The sequence below is a fragment of the Ostrea edulis genome, chromosome 2 (genome assembly GCF_947568905.1).
Source record: "Ostrea edulis chromosome 2, xbOstEdul1.1, whole genome shotgun sequence".
Classification (NCBI taxonomy): Eukaryota; Metazoa; Mollusca; class Bivalvia; order Ostreida; family Ostreidae; genus Ostrea; species Ostrea edulis.
In genome coordinates, this window is record NC_079165.1 from 27,360,921 (window position 1) to 27,383,744 (window position 22,824).

At 35.0% G+C, this 22,824-nt stretch overlaps 1 protein-coding gene across 1 annotated transcript; it reads left to right on the forward strand.

Moving 5' to 3' along the window:
* The first annotated feature begins 1,570 nt into the window (after positions 1–1,570).
* Positions 1,571–19,833, forward strand: LOC125682204 (uncharacterized). The gene is made up of 6 exons (XM_048922648.2): positions 1,571–1,864; positions 13,403–13,679; positions 14,078–14,143; positions 16,865–16,951; positions 17,463–17,597; positions 18,735–19,833. Exons 2-6 carry the CDS (start codon positions 13,431–13,433, stop codon positions 19,077–19,079), a joined length of 882 nt encoding a protein of 293 aa, XP_048778605.1. The 5' UTR covers positions 1,571–1,864; positions 13,403–13,430; the 3' UTR covers positions 19,080–19,833.
* Positions 19,834–22,824: the final 2,991 nt, after the last annotated feature.

Below are 22,824 nucleotides of genomic sequence, written 5' to 3' on the forward strand. Positions count from 1 at the left end.
AAATAAAATTATCGATCTACATGAATTGGAATAGGGTATAGTTTGGCAGTAATAATAAGAGAATGACACATCAGAATATATCTTCGATTTTGTAATAATTGACGTCACACTTAGTGCGGTGAGTGAAAGCATGCGGAAGTGACTTTAGTACAAAATCTGCACGTCATTTAACACTTCACAATTTCGAGCTTTTCTTCATGGTATGCAAAAACTTCTTTTCCTGTGAAGATTCTGAAATCATTAACTCATCGAAAACCTGCAAAAGTCGTGTTCATACTTACAACGTATTCCAAAATGTTGATGTGCATGAAATCTGATTTTAAACAAGTTATTTATATATCCATGCTTGACATAGGCCTATTTAACAAACTTGAATACATTTTGATATTTCTTAAATGTTAGTTCGAATGTTGGTCAATGAATCATTATTATTATCATTTTAATTCAGTAAGTTTGACAGAGCGCCGCAGTACAAGCCCATTCTTTAAAATCGTAACTTTTCACTTTAGGGAAACAAAAAAAGAAACATTCATATTCATGAAAGTTTGTGATATCTAGATAGAAAAGCATAAATCAATGAATAAGACAGTTACGGGGTTTATTTGTTGTTTACTCAATATCAGTAATACCATACTAATCTTTAACGTCACATCATTTCAGTTCGCGAAAAGATTACCTCATGTGCAGTAAAACATGCTTACAGCGAACACGCTTATAATGAATTCATGCTTACAGCGAAATGATTCTTTTCATTCTAATAAATTCCTTGTAGTGGACCCTTCTGAACCTGCTGGGGGTCATGATTTAGGCAGTTCTTGAGAGGTAGTTCTTCATGATATTTTTAACGCTCCTCTTTATTTTTACAATTTCTTGAAAAACTTCTATAGGAGCATTAACTGTCAACGAGGACGTAACAACTTTTAAATTCTGAACCGAAATTAAAACGCTTGAATGTGTTAAAAAATGAAGAAGAAGAAAAAAAGATATCTGTGCGACCCTCAATCGAATTTTATGAATTTTGTATAAAACTTTCTCCGCAGTAAAATTATTTACTTCCATACAATGTGTCGGTCATTGTTTCTATATAAACAAAAGAAATTCTTATCTCAAAATTACATCAAAAGATTGCAAAATATATGAAATAATATGTCGGTGATTTTCATGTACTGTAAAGCTGTTTTAGTCGTTTTGGTATCAATCAGTAAATAGTTGACAGCTAGTGCTACTGTCTTGTGGTTAGTACAGAAGAAGTCGAAAATGTGGAGAGTTCATTAAAAACAATGATGGACGAAGTGTGATCACTAAAGCTCGCGTGAGCCTTTAGTTCAGGCCAGCTAATAGGGTGTGATATACTTACACGACATTTTGATTTTTTTTTTATCGTATTGATGTGACAGAACCCCCAACACCCCCCCCCCCCCCATTACTTCATTGTCGGACAATACCTAGTTACCTAAGTCCGCTATTGTCAATGTGTTACTGCGCCTTTATTTATCAAATTACGAAGAATGAACACGCACCTTTCAAGTTTTTACACAAATCGCGCTGGTATCAGGAAAAGGTGAGGAATTTTAAATTCCCCCCAAAGAAAGGGAATTCGTGTAAAACCTGATCTTAATATTCTAGATCCCCGGAACTTTTGGCCATCAATCTTATCGGCCAGTGTAAATACACTTGTTCATTTAGCGCGGTCCAATACCATTCACGGGAGAAGTCCTCGCGATTTATCACACAGTTTGGCCACCATGTAGTATTGCTTGATAAATCACATGGTCTGTATCCCACTTTGTACGTTGAAGGAAGAACATAGATATCGAAGCAGCCGTTCAATGATGGATTTGTGATGGATAAACGGATTTTATATGTAAGTAAACGAGTCCTATCTGATCTAGTATTGAGTTTTTGGGTTGTTGTTTGTTTTTTTTTTAAATTAAACCCAGTAATAAAATATTATGATAAATTTAAAACAGATAAAAAAAAATTGTGAAAGGTAGCAATATTTTTTTTTTAATTTGACAATTTAGTACAAACTGCTTCAGTATATGCTAGAACTAACGAGTAAATTTTCTTTTAGACTGGATTTCCTATTTGTGGTCACATATGTACAACATTTTATTTACCCTACATACATTCGTGTTATATCGATTTGTATAGGACCGAGCAGTTGGCTTTCATCGTTATGACACAACGTACGGAAAAACCTTGCTTGGATTTTTTGAAAAAATCTCAAACTTAAGTTTGAGTTTTCTATTATTTGAGCAGGCAAGATTTACGTAAAATCTCAGACTTAAGTCCAAGTCTAGACTACAATTTTGTTCGAGAAATCCGGGTCAGGTGTTTTATTATTATCATAGGGCAAATATTAATTTTTTTAAAATCTTCCATTTCGTTTTCGTGGCGTGTACTATATACTGGATCATCATGGGAAATTCCCGTATATATTAACTCATTGACAGCTGATTGCAGTAAATTTTACATGAAAAAAGCACTACACTGCCAATATTTGCTGTTATAAGATAAACGAGTCTTGGAAACAGCATAAATTTGATCTGATGTGATTTTAATTCCAGTATTGATTTTAAATTAGGTATTGGAAGTTCATTGATTAAAAGAATCGTTGAAAAAATATCAACCAGGGAGCTTACAAGTCGTTGGTTCTATTTAATGTGATAGCGACGTCCAATGACCCTTTGAATCGCCAGTAAATTACCGCGGTAGGATGCTTTACGATCTCCAGACCAAGTGCATTATATCCAAGCACGAACAGACACGTGCTAATTTGTATCAAAAGGTAGATATGAATCTTGTAGTTTCTGACTAAACGACCATATAAGATAAGGCTCTATTTGCCATCCAAAATCGACATTCTCGCCAAAATTTCTAAATGGAGTTAATCTGTGAAAGAATCCTTATATATCCCAGTTCTTATTCCCAATCTATTAGAAATTACAATTTAAAAAAATGTCACTAGAAAAATGACATTATAAATGTGACGTTGTATTGTCATTGTGATACATTCATCTTAAACAAACTTCACATTTATACCCTACATTCATCTTAAACAAACTTCACATTTATACCATACATTCATCTTAAACAAACTTCACATTTATATCCTAAATTCATCTTAAACAAACTTCACATTTATACCCTACATTCATCTTAAACAAACTTCACATTTATACCATACATTCATCTTAAACAAACTTCACTTTTATACCATACATTTGTACATTCATCTTAAACAAACTTCACATATATACCATACATTCATCTTAAACAAACTTCACATTTATATCCTAAATTCATCTTAAACAAACTTCACATTTATACCCTAAATTCGTCTTAAACAAACTTCACAGTTATACCCTACATTCGTCTTAAACAAACTTCACATTTACACCCTACCTTCATCTTAAATAAACCTCACATTTATACCCTACATTCATCTTAAACAAACTTCACATTTATACCCTAAATTCGTCTTAAACAAACTTCACAGTTATACCCTACATTCGTCTTAAACAAACTTCACATTTACACCCTACCTTCATCTTAAATAAACCTCACATTTATACCCTACATTCATCTTAAACAAACTTCACATTTATACCATACATTCATCTTAATAGTAAGCAAAATATGATAGAAAAAATTGTTTGTCTAAAGCTGCGTTCACCAAAAAAAAACCAGTACATTGTATATCTTAATTTCGGTGGAATTGAGAAATTGCGTAACTTTTGATGCTCTGTACTCCACATGGTGTGAAACTACATTTCTTGTGAAAAAGAAGATTTAGTCTTTTCTTTAAAGCTTGAGGATTTTTAGTTTACAGGGGCACTGGAAAGACTGTTTTTATACACGGTCCTTTGTTATGACATTTCATTATTTCCATGTGGGTTATGAAGGTTTCGATATGGATTCCTTCCCAAGAATTAAAAATTCTAGCTGCAAACTCTTATTAATTCAAAAGCATCTCCAAAATGTTAGGGAATTTGAAACATGTCCGATGAATGCTGCATACACTTTTATATTCCTCTTTTATTGATGAAGTAACTCCGTAAAGTAAACATTGTAGAGGAAAAGTCATGATGACGATAGAATAATATTCGGATTTGTTTCAAATAAACGAATAACTCTATACAGTACACCCCGAAAAATGGTGTCTATTATAGAAGTAGTCATTCACCCTTTCCATTTTGTTCTGTCATTTACTTTTAAACTGACAAAATTCAAGAAAACAGCTAGCAACATTTTATACAATAATATAATTAATTTACGGGTTAGAGGAGAAGCGGGGGGGGGGGGGGACTTTGGATAAAATGACTCTTCGAATGATTTGCTTATAGAATTAGATTAGAAATTAACCACAGATAAAATCATTTTGCTAGAGAGCTGCATTAACCTCATACTCTCTTCAAATATTTTAAAACATCGTCACTTTATGAAGAAGACGCGGTCGATGTTAGGGCAAAACTGTAACATATTGTACCTTTTACACATTAATGTCATTTTCAATGCGATATATATTAATTTGGTGGTGTTGTCAATCTTGGCTATTTAATACATGATGGCTGTGTAGCAAGAACTTTTGGGAGAATAACCCACGAGATCGGAAGTCTTAGAGTTTAAAAAAAAAAAAAAAAAAAAAAAACAACCCCAAAGAGGGATTTTTTTTCAAACACTATCCTGAGACTACGAGGTTTTTTCCGACACCGAGTTTAATTGTTTCTATTCTTATACGTCGATTTTTGTAAAATGTACAAAATTATGTTTTTATTCAGGACATATATCAACCATTATGGGTCAGGTCCATGTTAATTTAAACAATATCTTATTTAAAAATGAATAGGATTGGGCAGCAGGCACAGCATATTTTAGTCCTCTCCCTAAAAGATCTAAACGTCAATGTATCAAATCCCCAATAAGACCTTTGACGCAACAACATTGTTTATAAAGTCATGAGGTCTATTGGATAGAATATAGGATAATAGCAATATTTATATGATACTTAGTCTCAAAATGAATGAGAAGTTCAACAATATACTACTAGTGCTATTGAATTGATTTACTCTTCCTACATGTATGTTAAAATCTTTGGAGTATATTGCCAGAACATCGATACACAGTAATTTTCTTACTTTCTAGTTCTTCATTCTGCTTGCTATCCCTACTGGACTGTTGGCCGCCGATAGGATTTCTCCGACCATTTTTTACCATAACTCTCTTTTCTTGTTAACTTGGAAATTTTGGAACCAGCTTCTAGATATCCGTGTTAAGTATTCCATTGTCGTCTGCTTCATGTGTCTTGATTGGGGGGTAGGGGAGGGGGATAGCTTCAGGCAGGTCAAGACTTGCTTGTTGAAAAAGTGTACCAATCCATCCCCATCACAATGTCCTAATCATTTTAGTTTCTACCGGTTTCTTGAGGGTTTTAGTCACAAATCTTCATTGACGATGTCGATGTGCAACTGGAACAATTTTTTTTTATCTTCTGTAACGTCTTCCATGTCTCTTGAATGATACAGCGATACTGATGGTGTGGTATTGCCGATAAAGATTCTGAACTTTAATGTTTGTTTGCAATCAGTTCTTTGGAAAGTCAGAATTTCTTCAGCTGCTAGAAGTGCCCTCTATCTTTTATCACCATGGCTTTGAGATTAAGATCACACTACTTTGTCCGGGTCCGTGAAGACATTCCCCTCTTCTTATTCTTCATTTCTGATTAGGTGTGTATTGTAATGGCATTAAGAATTTAAGTCTATTTGAATTACAGATGTTGGATTAGACTGCAGCGTGGTTTTTCTTCCCTGCATCGCCTCATGTATAGGTGATGGTAGTGCCAGACATCCGAAAAGTCATAGAGATGTATTCATAGTGACAACTAATTTGATTGTGATTTTTGTAAGTGTTTTGGATGATCTCATTAGTCTGTCATACAATCGGAAGTTAACAGGAAAGGAGAGAGTATGTATCCTTGACGTACTCTGGTATTTACACATTGAAAGCTTCTCAATTTTCTCTAAGAATGACACCGCAGATCACTCCCTGAAACAAAGTCTAGCATTAGCTGGTACCCCTCCCCAGTCTCGTGGCTCGCACATTCTGTATTCTTGTGTAGGGTATCTTGTTTCCCAGTCACGCGATACCTGCTGTTCTTCATTTAAAAAAAAAAGGGAGTAGAGAGAAAATGTACCGTAGTGTACAGGTATTCCATAATCCAAAGCTTGCGAGGGGATATTGTCTGGACCAGCTGCCTTGTAATTTCTTCTCAGTCAGATCCTAGCAATAGGAAAATACATGTAGGGATTGAATTTTTTTTTTAAAGATATTGCTACTATTTGAAGTATGATTGTCACTGACATGTATATTACTCTCAAAACCCTTTCAGATATCTAAATCATCAATGTTTTCCATTGATATCTCTACAAATTTTGAGTTTAGCCGTTTCCTCATGAATTTTTTGCAATTCTAAACAATGCGCGTATGAATACAGATAAATATAGAACGTCTATTTTAACGACTGGGAATTTCAACAGAAATGAAAGTGTATTGTAAATATCAGAAAGGAACTTCATTTTTGAAAATACATGAGGGTATGAACTGCAACGCTTCTCACACCAGCGTGCTTCATGAAGCGTTATGAAGTATAGCAGCGTAAAGCGTCGCAATTCATATCCTCATGTATTTTCAAAAATGAAATTTATTTCGTCTGGAAGATGTAGGGTTTATGTCAGCCCCAGTCACATATAGGTTTCCTCCCTTTGCTGTCTGTCTCAAACCTTCATACAGACATGTACCGAGACATTGTAAAGGTTATGAATGATTGTATATTGTTTAACGTCCCGTTCGAAACTCTTTCACTCATATGGAGACGTCATCTTTGCATTGCCGATGAAGGACTGCAAAATTTAGGCCTATGCTCATTGCTTGAGCAGTGAATTATCTTTATCGTACCACACCTGCTGTGACACGAGGCCTCGGTTTTTGCGGTATCATACGAAGAATCGCCCCATTTAGTCGCCTCTTACAACAAGCAAGGGGGTACTGAGGACTTATTCTAACCCGGATTCCCACGGAAGTAGAGATTATGAGTAAACAGTGAAAGCAGATCAACTGTAGAAATTGGTAACCATGATAATGTATGTCTCTGAATGAATAGATCTCTATCGTTTAGAAATATGTAAAAATTTAACAAATAAAATGGTTACATCACCAGTTTATCATAATTTGTCATTAACTTATTCTGGTCCCACCGACCCCTTTCCGGTAATATTGCAAAAATACAGTTTTGAATTTGTAATTTATATGCTTTATTGTCTTAAATAAAATAAATTTTCGACGAAGTTTACTTCAAATGAAATTAAAAAAAAAATTGCTGAACCTTGTTATCATTTTCAAAATACATGTATCAAAACAGGGGAGATAAATTTGCATGTTGAAACATTTATCTCGTGGCCTGTTCAATGGAACATTGACAGTGATTGTATTCAAGAACTGCGAGCGGCCTTTTCACCAGGTAAATTGTTTTGTTTACATTAATTGACAAATTCCACGACTTGTTGACTTTTAATTCACCAGCTTACAATAATGCACTTTAATTCTATTGGTTTATAAAACTTAGTCCGCATATTCCCGTTGCTACACTTTAGTGGGTTCGGGTTCATCAGGGGTTATCTCGTAACTGTTTCTTTTAATAAAGCTAAACTTTCAGCTGTTTTATTATCGGGAAAAAATAGCATTTCCAAGAACTCTAAAGACAGAAAGTCAGTACGCGGCGTTCCCCATGAGACAGAAAACGGAAGGAGCTGGGGTTCATCGTGTTTATATCCTCAGAAAACATCCTAGACACTTGATCTTTATATCTATAGTTTGTAATTTACATTCAATTAATGTAAAATTGAATTTTATCGAGAAAAATGCACATAAAGGAATATTGATTTATTCTATATAAAAAATCTCCATTTTCAAATTATTCAAATGTTATTACGTGAACATGTCACAGAGCTGTATAAATAAGAAACATATGTTTATGGGTCTTCTAATACAAAATTAGAAAATCATAATTATGAATTGCTTCAGCTAAATATTATTGCTGTTGCCAGTACTCATCTTTTATTATAGGCAAAGGAATATTTCTTCAAACGATATGGATTTTTGTATTTTCAAAGCAGTCCAGAGGTTTATTAAGAAATCTAACAGGTTTTAATCAGACCAACATATCATTTATATATAAAAATATATATTATCTATATGATACATAATTACTTATGCATACCGGTATACATAAATCTATTCATATATTGTATATCATCATAATAGTATATTCTAAAGGTTATTATATTTTTGTGGTACGACAATCTTGATTTGTATATTTATAACATAATATATTTTGTTTATGGGAGAGGTTTTTCAAGTTGTTAGAACTCGTAACCAATTCCTTTGTATATTTATACAAAAGAATATGTTCAAATCAAAATAGCATTCAGCTCCTCGGCCTTTGAGTCCGCAGAATGCTATAACCGTAGAAGTACTGGTGCAATACTTACTTTATTAGTCCAAAAATATTGTACATTTATTACCTAAACCTATCCAGTTGATTTTTTATGTTGATTCAAATTTTGGAAGGGGTTGGAAAGGACTGCATTGTGTGTCGGAAGGGTTCTTTAATAAAACAAATTCTAAATCTAAACGATTTTACCATTTGTGTTTTATTCAGCATATCGTCCATTTTTATACCCCTAGACGTGTATTTCAATTTTGTAATTCATGGTACAAGTTGGAGAGACTTGAAACTATTTCGAATGTTGAAAATGCCTTAATTCGATTGATACATGTATATTTTCCTCAAACAGAACAACACTTCATTTAAAAACCTCTAAATTAATTTATCCGAAATTTTGAATGTAAATTTTGTATTTCGGTCAATAATTCGAAAATTTGATCTATAACCCCCATATTTTAAAGTCCAATTTTAGATTTTAAGGCAAGATTTTATAACTTGTGTGTATGTAGAAAGTGACAGAACCTTTTATATGTTCTTTTAAACTCCTAAATTCTATAATGCAAAAAAGTCATTATTTACTCTTAATCTACCAACATTAATTATATATACAAGTATATATATTTGTATTTTAAGAAGACAAGTATTTATTTATTTGATGTAATGATTGGTTTGTTTTGACTATGTTGTGCCGAGTTTAGGCGAAAAAATGTAGTTAATTTCAAGTGCAAGAAGGTAAAATTAAACACATTGTAGCTCAATAACAATTCCATAATTCTCCTTCAATGTAGAAATCAAAATACACCCCCACCCCAATCACAATACTACTACTACAACAACAACAACAACCCCTTGAAAATACTACAAACCCGCGAACCTCTGTACGTGTTAATTATGAAAATTTGTCAGGTAATAAAAATACTATATTGATTATGAGCAGGCTGGAACATATAATTAAAATAACACTCATTCGTCACTTGCTTGGTCATAACGATCAGAGTAACATTATGTAGATATTAGCGGCACTTTTTGCCTACAGTAACTGGGACAGGGATCCTGAGGAAACAGAGAATGTCCTGAACATCGGTCATTGGCCTCTACATTGGAAGCCCCTCTCCTCAATCCGTCGGAGGGATATCCGGAGATTGTCTGTTTACCCCTGTGTTCTGGTGGTCTGGTATTTCCTGTGCTCCGTCTTAGAAATAACAACCACGTCAAGGAAAAAGAAAAAAGAAAGTCTCTGATGAATTTTCTGAAAGATCGTAAAATTTTATGAAATTATTTTAAAGCGTTAAAAATTATCAAAAATTAACGGATGATGCAAATTTCTGAATATTATTTCATTAAATCTCTCACTCCATATCCAACTAGACTTTGTGTATCACTCCGCTGTTTTATCGAGACCACTCTTTTTTTCTGTGTATATAAGGCTTAGCGGTCTGCACCGACATCCTCGCCGCCTGTCAAAATAAGATCCGCCCCTTACAAGTGAAAGACAAAAATATACGTTATGAAATTTGTGTCAGTTTTCCTACTTTTTCCTTCTCCCATCGCTTATATCAACACTGGTATTGATAGCATGATGTAAATACAAAACGTGTTTGGGTAGGGTTTATTTGTGAATAGAAACATGACAATTTACACGTTAAACGTTTTTCTATTGGCTGCAATATTAATGTTATCACAGACTCGGTGGATGTCTGTTGTAAATTTAGAGAGGATATCGAGTGATGTAACAAGGACGGTCAAGTTCATCAATTAATTAATTGCGTCATTGTTCCCATTTTCACACCATATAATCGAAAGCTTTGTTTCATAAGCTGCTCGTTCATGTTGTTGCAATTTTGTAAAAGAAAAAAAAAATGAAAAAAGAAAGGGTAGAATAGAACAAAAATCACGTGATGTATTTTTATCTATTTTCATTATATTAATCCATTGAAGGTCATGAACCCTTCAAATCACCAAACATATAAAACAATCACTACTGACCATAGAGTGACATTTACATATACTGTGATTTTTCAATCCATCATAATCTACCCTGCGTAGTGATACACAATGTATGTGCACAAACCAATCAGAAATGATTTTTCATATCCGTTAGAATGTATTCCGATATGCAGAGTAGTTTGACCCTTGACCTTTGACTTTTTGACTTCAAAATCTTTAAGAGACATCTACACCTTCGGTAAAACTAGTGCATCAGTTTTTATGACTGTCAAGCAAAGGATTCTCAAGATATTGAGCAGACAATATTTTTTCAAAATCAATAGAGGTCATCTGCTCTTCAGGGGAAGCCAGTATTAGTGTATTGGCTGTTATGCACATAGAGCGGGTGATGCAAATCAACATGCCCCCTTTTTCAAAGGGGGCATAAAAAGTGAGCACAAAAAGAACTCTTGTAAGATAAAACTAACCGGATTAATATGGAGCGCCAAATTAACATAAACTCAAATAATTGAAGATATCTTCAATTATTTGAAGATATCATCAATTCAATCATTGCTCTCTTTAATTGAATAAATGCGCTACAATTCAATTGAAGAGAGCAATAATTGATATAATGCGCGCATTAAATCAATTGATGAGAGCAATAATTGAATTGATGCGCGCATTAATTCATTTGATGAGAGCAATAATTGATTTAATGCGCGCATTAATTCAATTATTGCTCTCTTCAATTGATTTAATGATATCTTAAATTCATTTGAAGAGAGCAATAATTCTTTTAGAGAGAGCAACTATATAATTAAAGATATCTTCAATTCAACATATCCACAATTGAATTAATGATATCTTTAATTGAATTGTTGCTCTCTTTAAAAGAATTGATGCGCGCATTAATTCCTTATACAAAAGCATTGTAAATGATTTAAAGATATCTTCAATTGAATTAAAGGGATCATCAAATTATTTAAACCGACCTCTAAATTAATTATTGCGAGCAATATTTCTACTAAATTGATGCTCTCATCAAATGAATTGAAGAGAGCAATAATTGAATTAATGCGCGCATCAAATCTATTATTGCTCTCATTAATTGAATTAATGCGCGCATCAACTGAATTGAAGAGAGCAATAATTGAATTAATGCGCGCATTAAATCAATTATTGCTCTCATTAATTCAATTGATGCGCGCATTAATTCAATTGATGAGAGCAATAATTGAATTGAAGCGCGCATTAATTCATTTGATGAGAGCAATAATTGATTTAATGCGCGCATCAATGCAATTAAAGAGAGCAATAATTGAATTGATGATATCTTCAAATAATTGAAGATATCTTCAATTATTTGAGTTTATGTTAATTTGGCGCTCCATACGGCTGTGCATGTCTGGTCTACCACACAGCAACTTATGCCAGCTAGGCATACGCAATGAAGTTTCGGAATTCAAAAAAAGAATTACAATGGTTGATGATCGAACTAGGCCGATATACTAGTATATCAAGTGAAATGTTATCATGTACATGTTCTTTTAAAACCAAATTACTTTCGGTTAGTACAATTTCAAAAAGTTGTAAGTCTTCTTCTAATTTTTAAAAAGTAGAATGACTGATATCATCACGAAACTTTCTTTCTGAAAAGCTAGAGACCAAAGGTATACTACGAATCCATGGCTTTTTCTACTTTCTGCTGGTGAAATCAAATTCCCTTGTAATAGAGCTGAAGTGGTGTGTGGGTATATGTTTTGCCCCGTAGTCCTATGAAACAATCCCCCGCATGACTTTAGTTTGCAAAATCATACATTTCCACTGACATATGTGTATAAGTAAATGCATTGTATGTATACAACGATTAAGTGAAATTTTCATTTAATGGGCACGCACCTGTCACAGAATAGCTAGCCTCGTAGACGCTTATCGCGAACTTCGAGTATAATTGTTTCGAGCGAGTCCGCGTCTCAAGTACCTCGTACCAGTGCCCGGAGCCTTTATCTAACTTGTAAATAGTGCATTTTGAACGCGTATATAATGTTAGGGGGATTTGGACTGTCGGCTAAATCGCTTTCTCTATGATGTATTACATCACTTACCTTATTGAAACACGAAAATTTCCTAATGGGGAATTTTTGTAAGTGAAAGTTAACAATCCCTTGTAATTCCGCTTGAGCTTTTTTACTGCTGCACGGTGATCTTTTAAAAACAGGTTTTGTATAAAATATGTAATCTATACAGGAAATGTTATGAAAGAAAATTTAGATTTTTTTTTTTGCACGGTAGATATGTGTGATTTTAGGTCATGACATTTTGTGTTTGATCTTTTTCTGCTTGTTCAGTGAATAAAGTCTAGTTTCCGTTAATCTTCCTACTAGAACAGTGCACTCATGTAAGAAGGTCGAGCAATGATCACTTGCCATGTTCCAACGGATGGTGTAAACTGTCCTCTTCCTTGTGAAATGTTTTAACGAATGTCTTTATATTTAAATCAATGGAAATCAAAACCCCTACACTTTTGTTGGTTCTTTTAGAATAATACATTCTGATTTTGTGTGCAGATATGACCGCTAATAAAAAAAGAAAAGTAAAGTTCAAAAAGTTATAATCAAGTGTCAATATTGCAGAAACACATAAAGAGGAAAAAAAAGCTGAAGAGAAAAATCAGATAGTGCGCATTTAGTGATATTGTTCTAATGCTTTTATTTTCTTTACGTCCCTTCGGGAAAACTGAGACGTCACCAGCTGTAGGTAAAGTACCACAAATGTATGCTTAGCTGTAGCAATGCTAACGCCTGCCACGACACGAAACTTCCGGTTTTAAGGTCGTACATAAATCGCAAATTGAGGGGAACATTACGCACCTTGTCTGTATTAGTGTCATCGCATTCCATTTCCGAAATCTACTAAATAATAGCAATGATAAAGTACAGCGTTTCTCATAATTTTATGTTGTTTCAGATTTAGCTGTGCTATTTCTTCGAGTGTCATGGCGGAAAAATCCAAACTTCGATATACCGAAATAGACGGTGTAGAGACAACTGACATTGAAAATTTTCCTTACTCCGCCATCAAAGCCCTGGGGGCAGTGCAGATCGGTCTGGGGGTCACGTGCTTGGTGCTGGGACTGCTGGACATCTTTCTGTATCTGTTCCTTGACGATGACGTTGTAATGGCGGGAGACCCCACGCTGATGACCCTCACTATTGCCTCCTCCCCTATCTGGTGTGGCCTATGGGTAAGGGTTCTACTATTTGTATTTTTTTCGATCTACTAAAAGTTTGATTTTTATCATCTACATGGTTCTTTGATAAGTTGTTTCTTTACAGAGTCTCCAATGTACTACTAAAACAATGCATTACACAATCTAGTAAACCCAGCTCTAGTGTGTCCTTAAACAATCTAGTACCAACCTCTAGTGTGTCCTTACACAATATAGTAAACCTACCTCTAGTGTTGTCTAGGAGTCCGTTTTTGCCCTACTCTTAATTTTGTATTCTTTATAGGATTTATGAGACGAATCACTGTTCGTTACCTTCACTTTTCATAGTCTAGTAAATGTAACAACATGTAGAAACATTTACTCAACCGTCCAAGAGGGATTTGAACACAACAAAGTTTAACCTTTTATTGCAGTTCAGCGTCACTGGGTGTATGGCAGCCTGCATGAATAAAAGAAATAAGTCCAATTTGAACTACTTTGTAAGTACATTTTACGTTTTTATTTTCAAAATTACATGGGCATTGATTCATTGGGGTCATATGCTGAACACGTGGTATTACGTTTGTCATATACAACATAAACTTGACTAGTCTTAAAGATACTGGGCATTTAACAAACTTTTATTTCAGAAACAGCGAAATCTGATAAGGACAAAGAAATCAGAATTTAATAGTTACCTGACAGCACTCGTATTATCGAAATTACTTTCGAAATTGCACAACAGGAAAATCTATATCAGGTCTGATCTCATATCCATTCTCACAACACTCCAGTGAGAAATTCTAATGAGGTCTGTAAATTCTAAATCTTTCTGTTGTTGGCTAGGATGTGCTACTATCATTGCAGAAATTATTAATCATTTCTACTTATCAGGTGTGACGAATTAAAACTTCATGCAGCTAAGAATTTCATAAAAATTAATCCTATTGTCTACTAAACGAAATTACTCTCTATTCTGTATTCTACCACGGTTATTGCTCAAGATCAAAGGTATGCCGCGGTCATTATTCTACGATATACCTTCACACGTATTTATTGATTATGAGAAAATTGACACATATCTCGCTTGCAATTCGCGTTTTGCTAATGCAACAATAAAGTTGTTAGATGATTGTTTAATTTTATAATCATAAAATTAATCAATACATGTTGCAAAACAAATTTATCAATGACTGAAGAACATTTGTTTTTCAATATGAATTAATCGTCTGCATTACGAAATCGATACACATGTAAACAGATATGGCGATTCACAGAAAAGTTAACCTTCTTCCACGTACATGGGCACAGTTTTCTTGGACTGTGTATTCAAAGCAGTTGATATAATCCGACAACATCAAACTAAATACTTGAAACCCTACCACCTCACCTTTTTTCGTCAGCAAAAACATAATATAGGCCTAATTCGTTTCAGAAACTGCCATGACGTCACGGTGACCTAATTCATAGCTATATAAGTAAACGATCAGATGTATATTTCTGGGCCGTTGTAGTATAGAAATAAAGTTATCACTTCGTCTTTTATATTTCAAACAACATTTCTCGACCTCGGAGGTAATCCCACAACATACATGGAAACGCAGTCTTTATTTCTTAAATATCATACATTTTGTGCCGAGTTAAAACAAATACAGGAAACGGTGTAAGATTGATGTCGACATTTCTTATTGAATGAGCATGCGCACTTCAGGCTATTTTTCTTATAAAGACTGTTTTCCTGTTACATCCTTGGAATATCAGAGAAGAAATATTCAGTACAGCTGTGCCAGCAATGACACGTCAGTTAGTGCATTCATCATGTATTTTATACATAGTCAGCAATGACACGCCCATTAGTGTATTCATTATGTATATACACGGCCGTGTAAATAATGACACACCCATTAGTGCATCAATGAATATACACAGCCGTGCAAGCAATGACACACCCATTATTGCATTCATGAATATACACAGCGTGCAAGCAATGACACGCCCATTAATGCATTCATGGATATACACAGTCGTGCAAGCAATGACACGCCCATTCGTGCATTCATGGATATACACAGTCGTGCAAGCAATGGCACACCCATTAGTGCATTCATTATGTATATACACGGCCGTGTTAACAATGGCACACCGATTACTGCATTCATAAATATACACAGTCGTGCAAGCAATGATACGCACTTTAGTGCACTCATAAATATACACAGCCGTGCAAGCAATATGACAGGCCCATTAGTGCATTCATAATGTATATACACAATCGTGTAAACAAAGACATATAACAATTAGTATAATTCATTATACATACTTATGTAAACACTATATACAACGTAAGCAATGGCACGTCCATTAAAGTACACATGACCGTGACAAGTGCCTTTAAATTGATCGAACAATCAAATTCATACTACCAAAGATCACATGTAATCCTGAAAAATCACCGATGACGTGTGTAGAAGATTAAGTTATTTACAGTCTTCAGTATGGGACCATGTAGTCAGTCAGTGGCCTCAAACAGGGGGTCAGTAAAGCCTCAGGATATCATTGCCCAAGTCAATAGATACACCGCACTAATAAACTGACACTTTGTGTTTATGACGTGGTTGAAACAGACTCGCCTTTGTGCTTGGACATCGGCATCAGACAGCGTTTTAGCTTTCTGATTACAATAAAACAGCTGCTGTCCTCGGACTTAGCTTATTACTGTTATGTTATACAGAATACTATTATCATTAATTTTACACGTGAAGAATCTTACAATACGTACAATGAAAATTCCAGTTACAGTTTACTCCACTTATATTGAAGTTACTTATATCGAACTATCTATTTTATTGATCCGAAATAACATTTTTATATACATGAAATAGTGCAACATCAGTTATATTGGACTTTGAATAAAATGAACAATTCAGGTCGATCCCTGAATTTCAACATATCCGGAGTAGACTACATATAAGACAATTCTTATAGACGAATTTAGATCTGTGTCATTATATGAACCAATTACATGTATCTGGGTTTCAAATATTTCAAACAATCACAGATTTGAAATACCTAATAAAAAGGGAGGGGCATAGACAACATATTGTTGTTCGAGGACTCAATTCTTATGACAATAGAAAACATTAAAGAGAGGTTTATTCATTGATAAACCATTAATTTGTATAGTGAAGAAATTATATGATAGAGATTATTTTCTGTTACAGAAAATGACCTTTCTAGTGCTTAGCATCCTTTGTTCCGCGTTGTTTGGCCCTGTTTGTTGCATCATGAACATCGCCATGGCCGTACTGGTAAGTATCATAACCCATCTTATTCGATATGCAAAAGCGTGTTCTACGAATGATTAATTTCTAAACTAAAGCAGGCTGCTGACAAATAAATTGATGTTAGAGTTTTGAGGGTTTTAACAGTCTCGCATAATCAGCATTTTACAAATTTTATGGAAGATATAATAATCTTGTTTGCAGCTAATGCTATCTAAAGTGTTGCATACACATTTTTAGGCTGTTCTATTTATATTGATTTGACTACGGATTACCTGGTCAAGACAGGGAGCCCACTGTGATCCTAAGCACATGATTCGACATCTGATGTTGGACGGGACCGCCTCTACCCCGTTCTCCATTTAGTCTTGTTTATATTATTTATGAGATTGACCACTGTTCGTTAACTTCCCTTTTCTAACCAAAATCAGGTCTATTGAAGTTTTTAGCTGTCATGAAAGGAAACGATTGAGACAGTTAAGATTATTTTTGTCTTAAACCATTACCTTGTACATCTGCCTAGTAATTCATTTTCTAGCGCCATGATTTGGATCCCGCCTCTTATCGCTGGATGGTACCCATTTTGATTGCCTTCTTCTCCTTCAATGAGTTGGTATTCGCCATTGCTTCTGCCTCCATCTGTTGTTGCTGTGCTCCAATCAGGACTACGCAGGCAAGTACATATTGATAATAATCATCCAATCACAAGCAAGTACATATCGATAATAGTCATCCAATCAGGACTACATAAGCAAGTACATATCGATAATAATCATCCAATCACAAGCAAGTACATATCGATAATAGTCATCCAATCAGGACTACATAGGCAAGTACATATGGGTAATAATCATCCAATCACAGGCAAGTACATATAGCAAACAGTCATCCAATCAGGACTACGCAAACAAATAGTTATCCAATCAGGACTACGCAGGAAAGTACATATCGATAATAGTACTCAAAATAAAAGACATCACAAAGTCTTCCATATCGTCTGGATCTTTCATTGAACATAGATGTTAACGGCAAACTAACAACTCAACTTTATGATAAACGGGATGAACTGCGAGGCTTCATGCCAGCATACTTCATGGAGCGCTAAAGCTCTACCGGCGTGAAGCGCTGGAATTCATACCTCGTGTATTCTCAAAAATGAAGTTCATTTTTCAATACATGTTTCATATTTGAAAATGGAACACAGAAATGTTCAGATTTTGTGATCAGTCATTCAAATAATTACTGTGTTAAACGCCAATCTAATTCTAAGCTCTGTAGTTGATATTAAAAGATGCTGGAGTTCCTCATTGACAATATCTACGTAGTCTTTGGTAATCAGGTCTTCCAACAGTACGCTGGAATTCCCATTGGCACGAAATGTGCTCCTTCATTAACTGACCTGTTTTTAAATTCTATAAGACAGAATTTATTCAAAAGCTTCTACATGAGAAAAAAAAATCTCGTGTAGCTTTCAACTCGACATTAAGATAATAATATTAACTATACTCTTCTTCATTTATATATCGATTCGATAATCTCTGTGAACTCAAAATAAGACATCACAAAGTCTTTCATATCGTCTGGATCTTTCGTGGAACATAGATGTTAACGGCAAACTAACAAATGAACTTTATGATAAACGGGATGAACTGCGAGGCTTCACGTTTATATACTTGATGGAGTGCTAAAGCTCTACCGGCGTGAAGCGCTGCAATTCATACCTTGTGTATTCTCAAAAATGAAATTCATTTTTCAATATATGTTACCCATCTGTCACGATATTGACGATATCTCTTTAATGTCGCTTCAGATTAGAGTAGTAATGGCCAGACAGGTGACTGACTCTAACAAAATGAATTCTGTTGGGGCCTCAGGGAGGGAAAAAAGCAGCGACTCTTTAGAAATATTTACAACCACGGACCGACATGGCAATCCCCTAAAGGTGCCCCCGGCGAATGACACGAAAGAGGACATTAAGAATGGGGATTCACCAAAGGTCGTCATTCCTCCAAAAGCCTCGAGCAAAAAGCCACACGAAGAGAATGATTATCGACCCTACACCAAGGAGTCCAGTTACGATAAAATGAAGCGGCTAGTGTTGCCTAGCTCGTCCTTCCCCCGGACGGAGGAGATCGAACCACGAGAACAGTTCTGACGTTCATTTCTAAATGTCATATCTGTTTAAGATTATGTTATTTATTATTATGATGCTGTTGCTTATTGTATTTAATCTGTGTGCTCACTGCTCAGACTGTGATCTATATATCCGTCCGAATGAAGTACTATTGAATGTTTTTTAAACATACAACTGATCACATATGTTTAGGAATTTCATTTATATATATCCAGTTGAACCTCAGTATCTCAACATCGATATCTCGAATACCATGGATATGCTGAAGTGAGTTGGATGTCCTAAATACATTTTCTTTTTGTATTTTAACCTTATTATCTCGAATCCTCGGATGTCTTGAAGGTTTTTTTTTCCCATCGACCCTATCACTTTGGAGATAACGAGGTTTGACTGTATTTACGTATTCTGTGATCAGTTTTGTTTATTTCAGTAATGTGTTGAGTGCAAGCAGTTCTTCAAAGTGATTATATTTGATACCAGTAAATGAATAAGAATCTATTTAGTTTTTTACTTGGATAAATTTTCTAATCGCTGATTTTTTTTACTGAATATTCCATGACTGCCACTTTTTGAGCATTACAATACATTTTGTATGGAAATGTGTATAAATACAAGTGTATTGCATGAAAACCGTAAATACATATATTTTGTGATAATTATATGTACATGTTATCGTTTTAAAGATCGTTTGACATTTTTCTCCTCACCTCATGAAGGGATATATCAAAATATCTATAATCAATAATTAATAAACGATTTACACGTTCTTCTTTAACTAGTGTTTTTTCTTCTTCAGCAATATCAACTAGAAAGAACGGTCGCTGTGCATACTATCTAACGGTGTTGACGTTTGGACAACATATTCAGTAAAGTTTTGAGTGTTTTGGTATGCATGATAACAAATTGCAAACACTTCATGTATATTTTACACATGACAAGTCACCGCTGCAGTGGTCTAAAGGTTGAAGCGTTCGCACCGCACGCGGAAGGTCTGGGTTCGAATCCCGGCCGCGACAGTCCTAAGTCGTTAAAACAGGTAGTGACAGCTGTTCCATCGCCAAACGCTCGGCATCAGGTGAGAATGTTACGGGTCCTCGGATATGACTTTGAAATCGGATGCCCTGTGTCACAGTAGGTGTGGCACGCTAAAAAACCCTCGCTGCTCCATGGCCGTAAGCCCCGAGCAAAGGTAAATTTAAAGTCCTTCATCGGTCTTGGTGACGTCTCCATATGAGTGTAAAATTCTCGAGAGAGACATTAAAAAGAATACAATCAATCAATACACATGACAAATAACTCAAATAACGCAATGTTCTACATGCAAGGTGAAGATAACGAACAGTGATCAATCTCATAACTCCTACAAGCAATACAAATTAGATAGTTGGGCAAACACGGACCCCTGGACACACCAGAGGTGGGATCAGGTGCCTAGGAGGAGTAAGCATCCCCTGTTGACCGGTCACACCCGCCGTGAGCTCCATATCCTGATCAGGTAAACGGAGTTATCCTCAGTCAAAATCAGTGTGCCAAGAACGGCTTAACAATCGGTATGAAACACGTCAGACAGCATTTGACCCAATGCGAGGTTGTATTGACGAACTAGATCGTTATAACGACCATAGAATTTGCGAAATGCTGACTTCAATCGAGACTGTTGAAATCCCTGTACCATCAACTTGTTTGTCAGTAGCTTACCTCGATTTAAAAACTTACTATACCCAGAACAAGCTCTTGCATATCGAATCAGTTGAGATATATAAACACCATATGCAGGTGATAATGGAATATTGCTACATAAATGTGGGATTATTGTAATACATGACTGTGCTGTTTTTACTGTTCAAGCATTCTACAGAACGGATTACGTCACATCGGAAGCGATCTATAGAACAGATTAAGTCACACGGGAAGCAATCTAATGAATTGATTACGTCACACCGGAAGCGGTCTATTTACCGGATTATGTCACACTGGAAGCGATCTATTGAACGGATTACGTCACATCAAGAGCGATCTAAAGGACGGATTACGTCAATTCCATTGAAAACTTTAACATTTGTAAACTATATAGGGCTTACGGCGGGTGTGACCGGTCGACAACGGATGCTTACTCCTCCTAGGCACCTGATCCCGCTTCTGGTATGTCCAGGGGTCCGTGTTTGTCCTATTCTCTATTTTGTTAAGTTATATCGGCAACGATTTGTATTGCAATGTGTTAAGAATGAACAACACACCAGAGAAATCTGAAATGGATGAAAAGTGGAGGATATGTACAATGATATTTTAAAATTAAAAAGTTTCTTTACTTTATCTCGTCAAGATATGCAGTTTTAGTAGAAAGTAATCTGGAATTTTTTTTAACTCCAACCCGCAATGTGCAGATCAACAGTCGACATATTACTCTGCTAGGCAATCAAATTTAAAAGGAATATACAAATATTGCTGATATTTATATTTTCATTCCTGTTTTAAAAGGAAGTAAACCATTGTGACGATGTAGTATACTTCCGGTGGCATTGGGCAATAAACCACATGGCTTGTTCCATTTTTGCCGGTATCTGTATAATTTCGTACGTTGTAGATCCAGGATGTCTAGTTCAGGAGCCTTTCTCATTGCTGCTGTTGATCCTGGCCATCTCTTTAATAGACTTTTAAAAGAATGTGTAGTCGTATCTTCAGTCTATAGATATTTTAATGTTAGATAAATTTTGAGACATTGTATCATGATACATTTCCAAACTAACACCTACAAATTCCAAATTAAAACCTACAAAGTCCAATATTATTTACGAAAGTTGTAGTGAACATCATATCTGTTCAATTCATTGTTTGTATATTGTTTTAGTCTCATTTTCACTCGTGTACATAAGCGTCACTAGCCTTGAGTGAAGTGCTGCATTTTTGGCTATTCTGAGCCGAAGGCTCAAAGAGCTAATCATATGGCCATATGTCTGGCGTGCGGTGTGCGTCAACTTTTTGGGAAAAGGGCTATATCTCAAGAACCTCTTGGCCAATTTTTGTCAAATTTGTCTCAGGGTATCCTTGGCCCAAGGGCTTTCATTTCTACTAAAACTAGGGTTGTGATCCTTTAACAAGGGGAGATAATTAGGAAAATGCAAACAAAAGTAGTGTTGCTAAAAAAATCTTCTCAAGAACCACTGGACAATTATCACTAAACTTATGCATAAGGATGAAAATAAGTTGTAGATAAAAAATTGTTGAAGGTATCATCCTGGGGCAAAGGATGTGGTATCAAGGTCACTTCAAAGTTGACCTTAAATTTTGTTTTGTTAAAACTTTGATATTTTGCTTAGTATAAGGACTAGGATAATCAAATTTTGTCAGTTGATGCATCTTAGGACCTAATATCATGTTGTATCAAAAGTAGGTCATGGTGACCTACTTTTTGAATTTCGCAGGTAATTAGTATTAAATGGATTTTGATGCATATCTTGGATACTCTTGAGCCTATGATCATCAATAGTTGTCAGTTGATGGATCATGGGACCTTAAACTGCTTCATGTAAAAAGTATGTCACCATGACCTACTTTCTGAATTTTATGGCTAATCATTTATGAATACATTTTAGGTTGTTATTTCAGATAGTGAGAGGTTTAGAATCATCAAACCTTCTAAGTTGATGCGTCAAGAGGCCTCGAAACATATTTATAAAAAAAGTAGGTCACAGTGACCTACTTTTTGAATTTTGCAGACATTCAAATTTCACATTTTCAATTTTAGATGCATATTTTGGACACTATG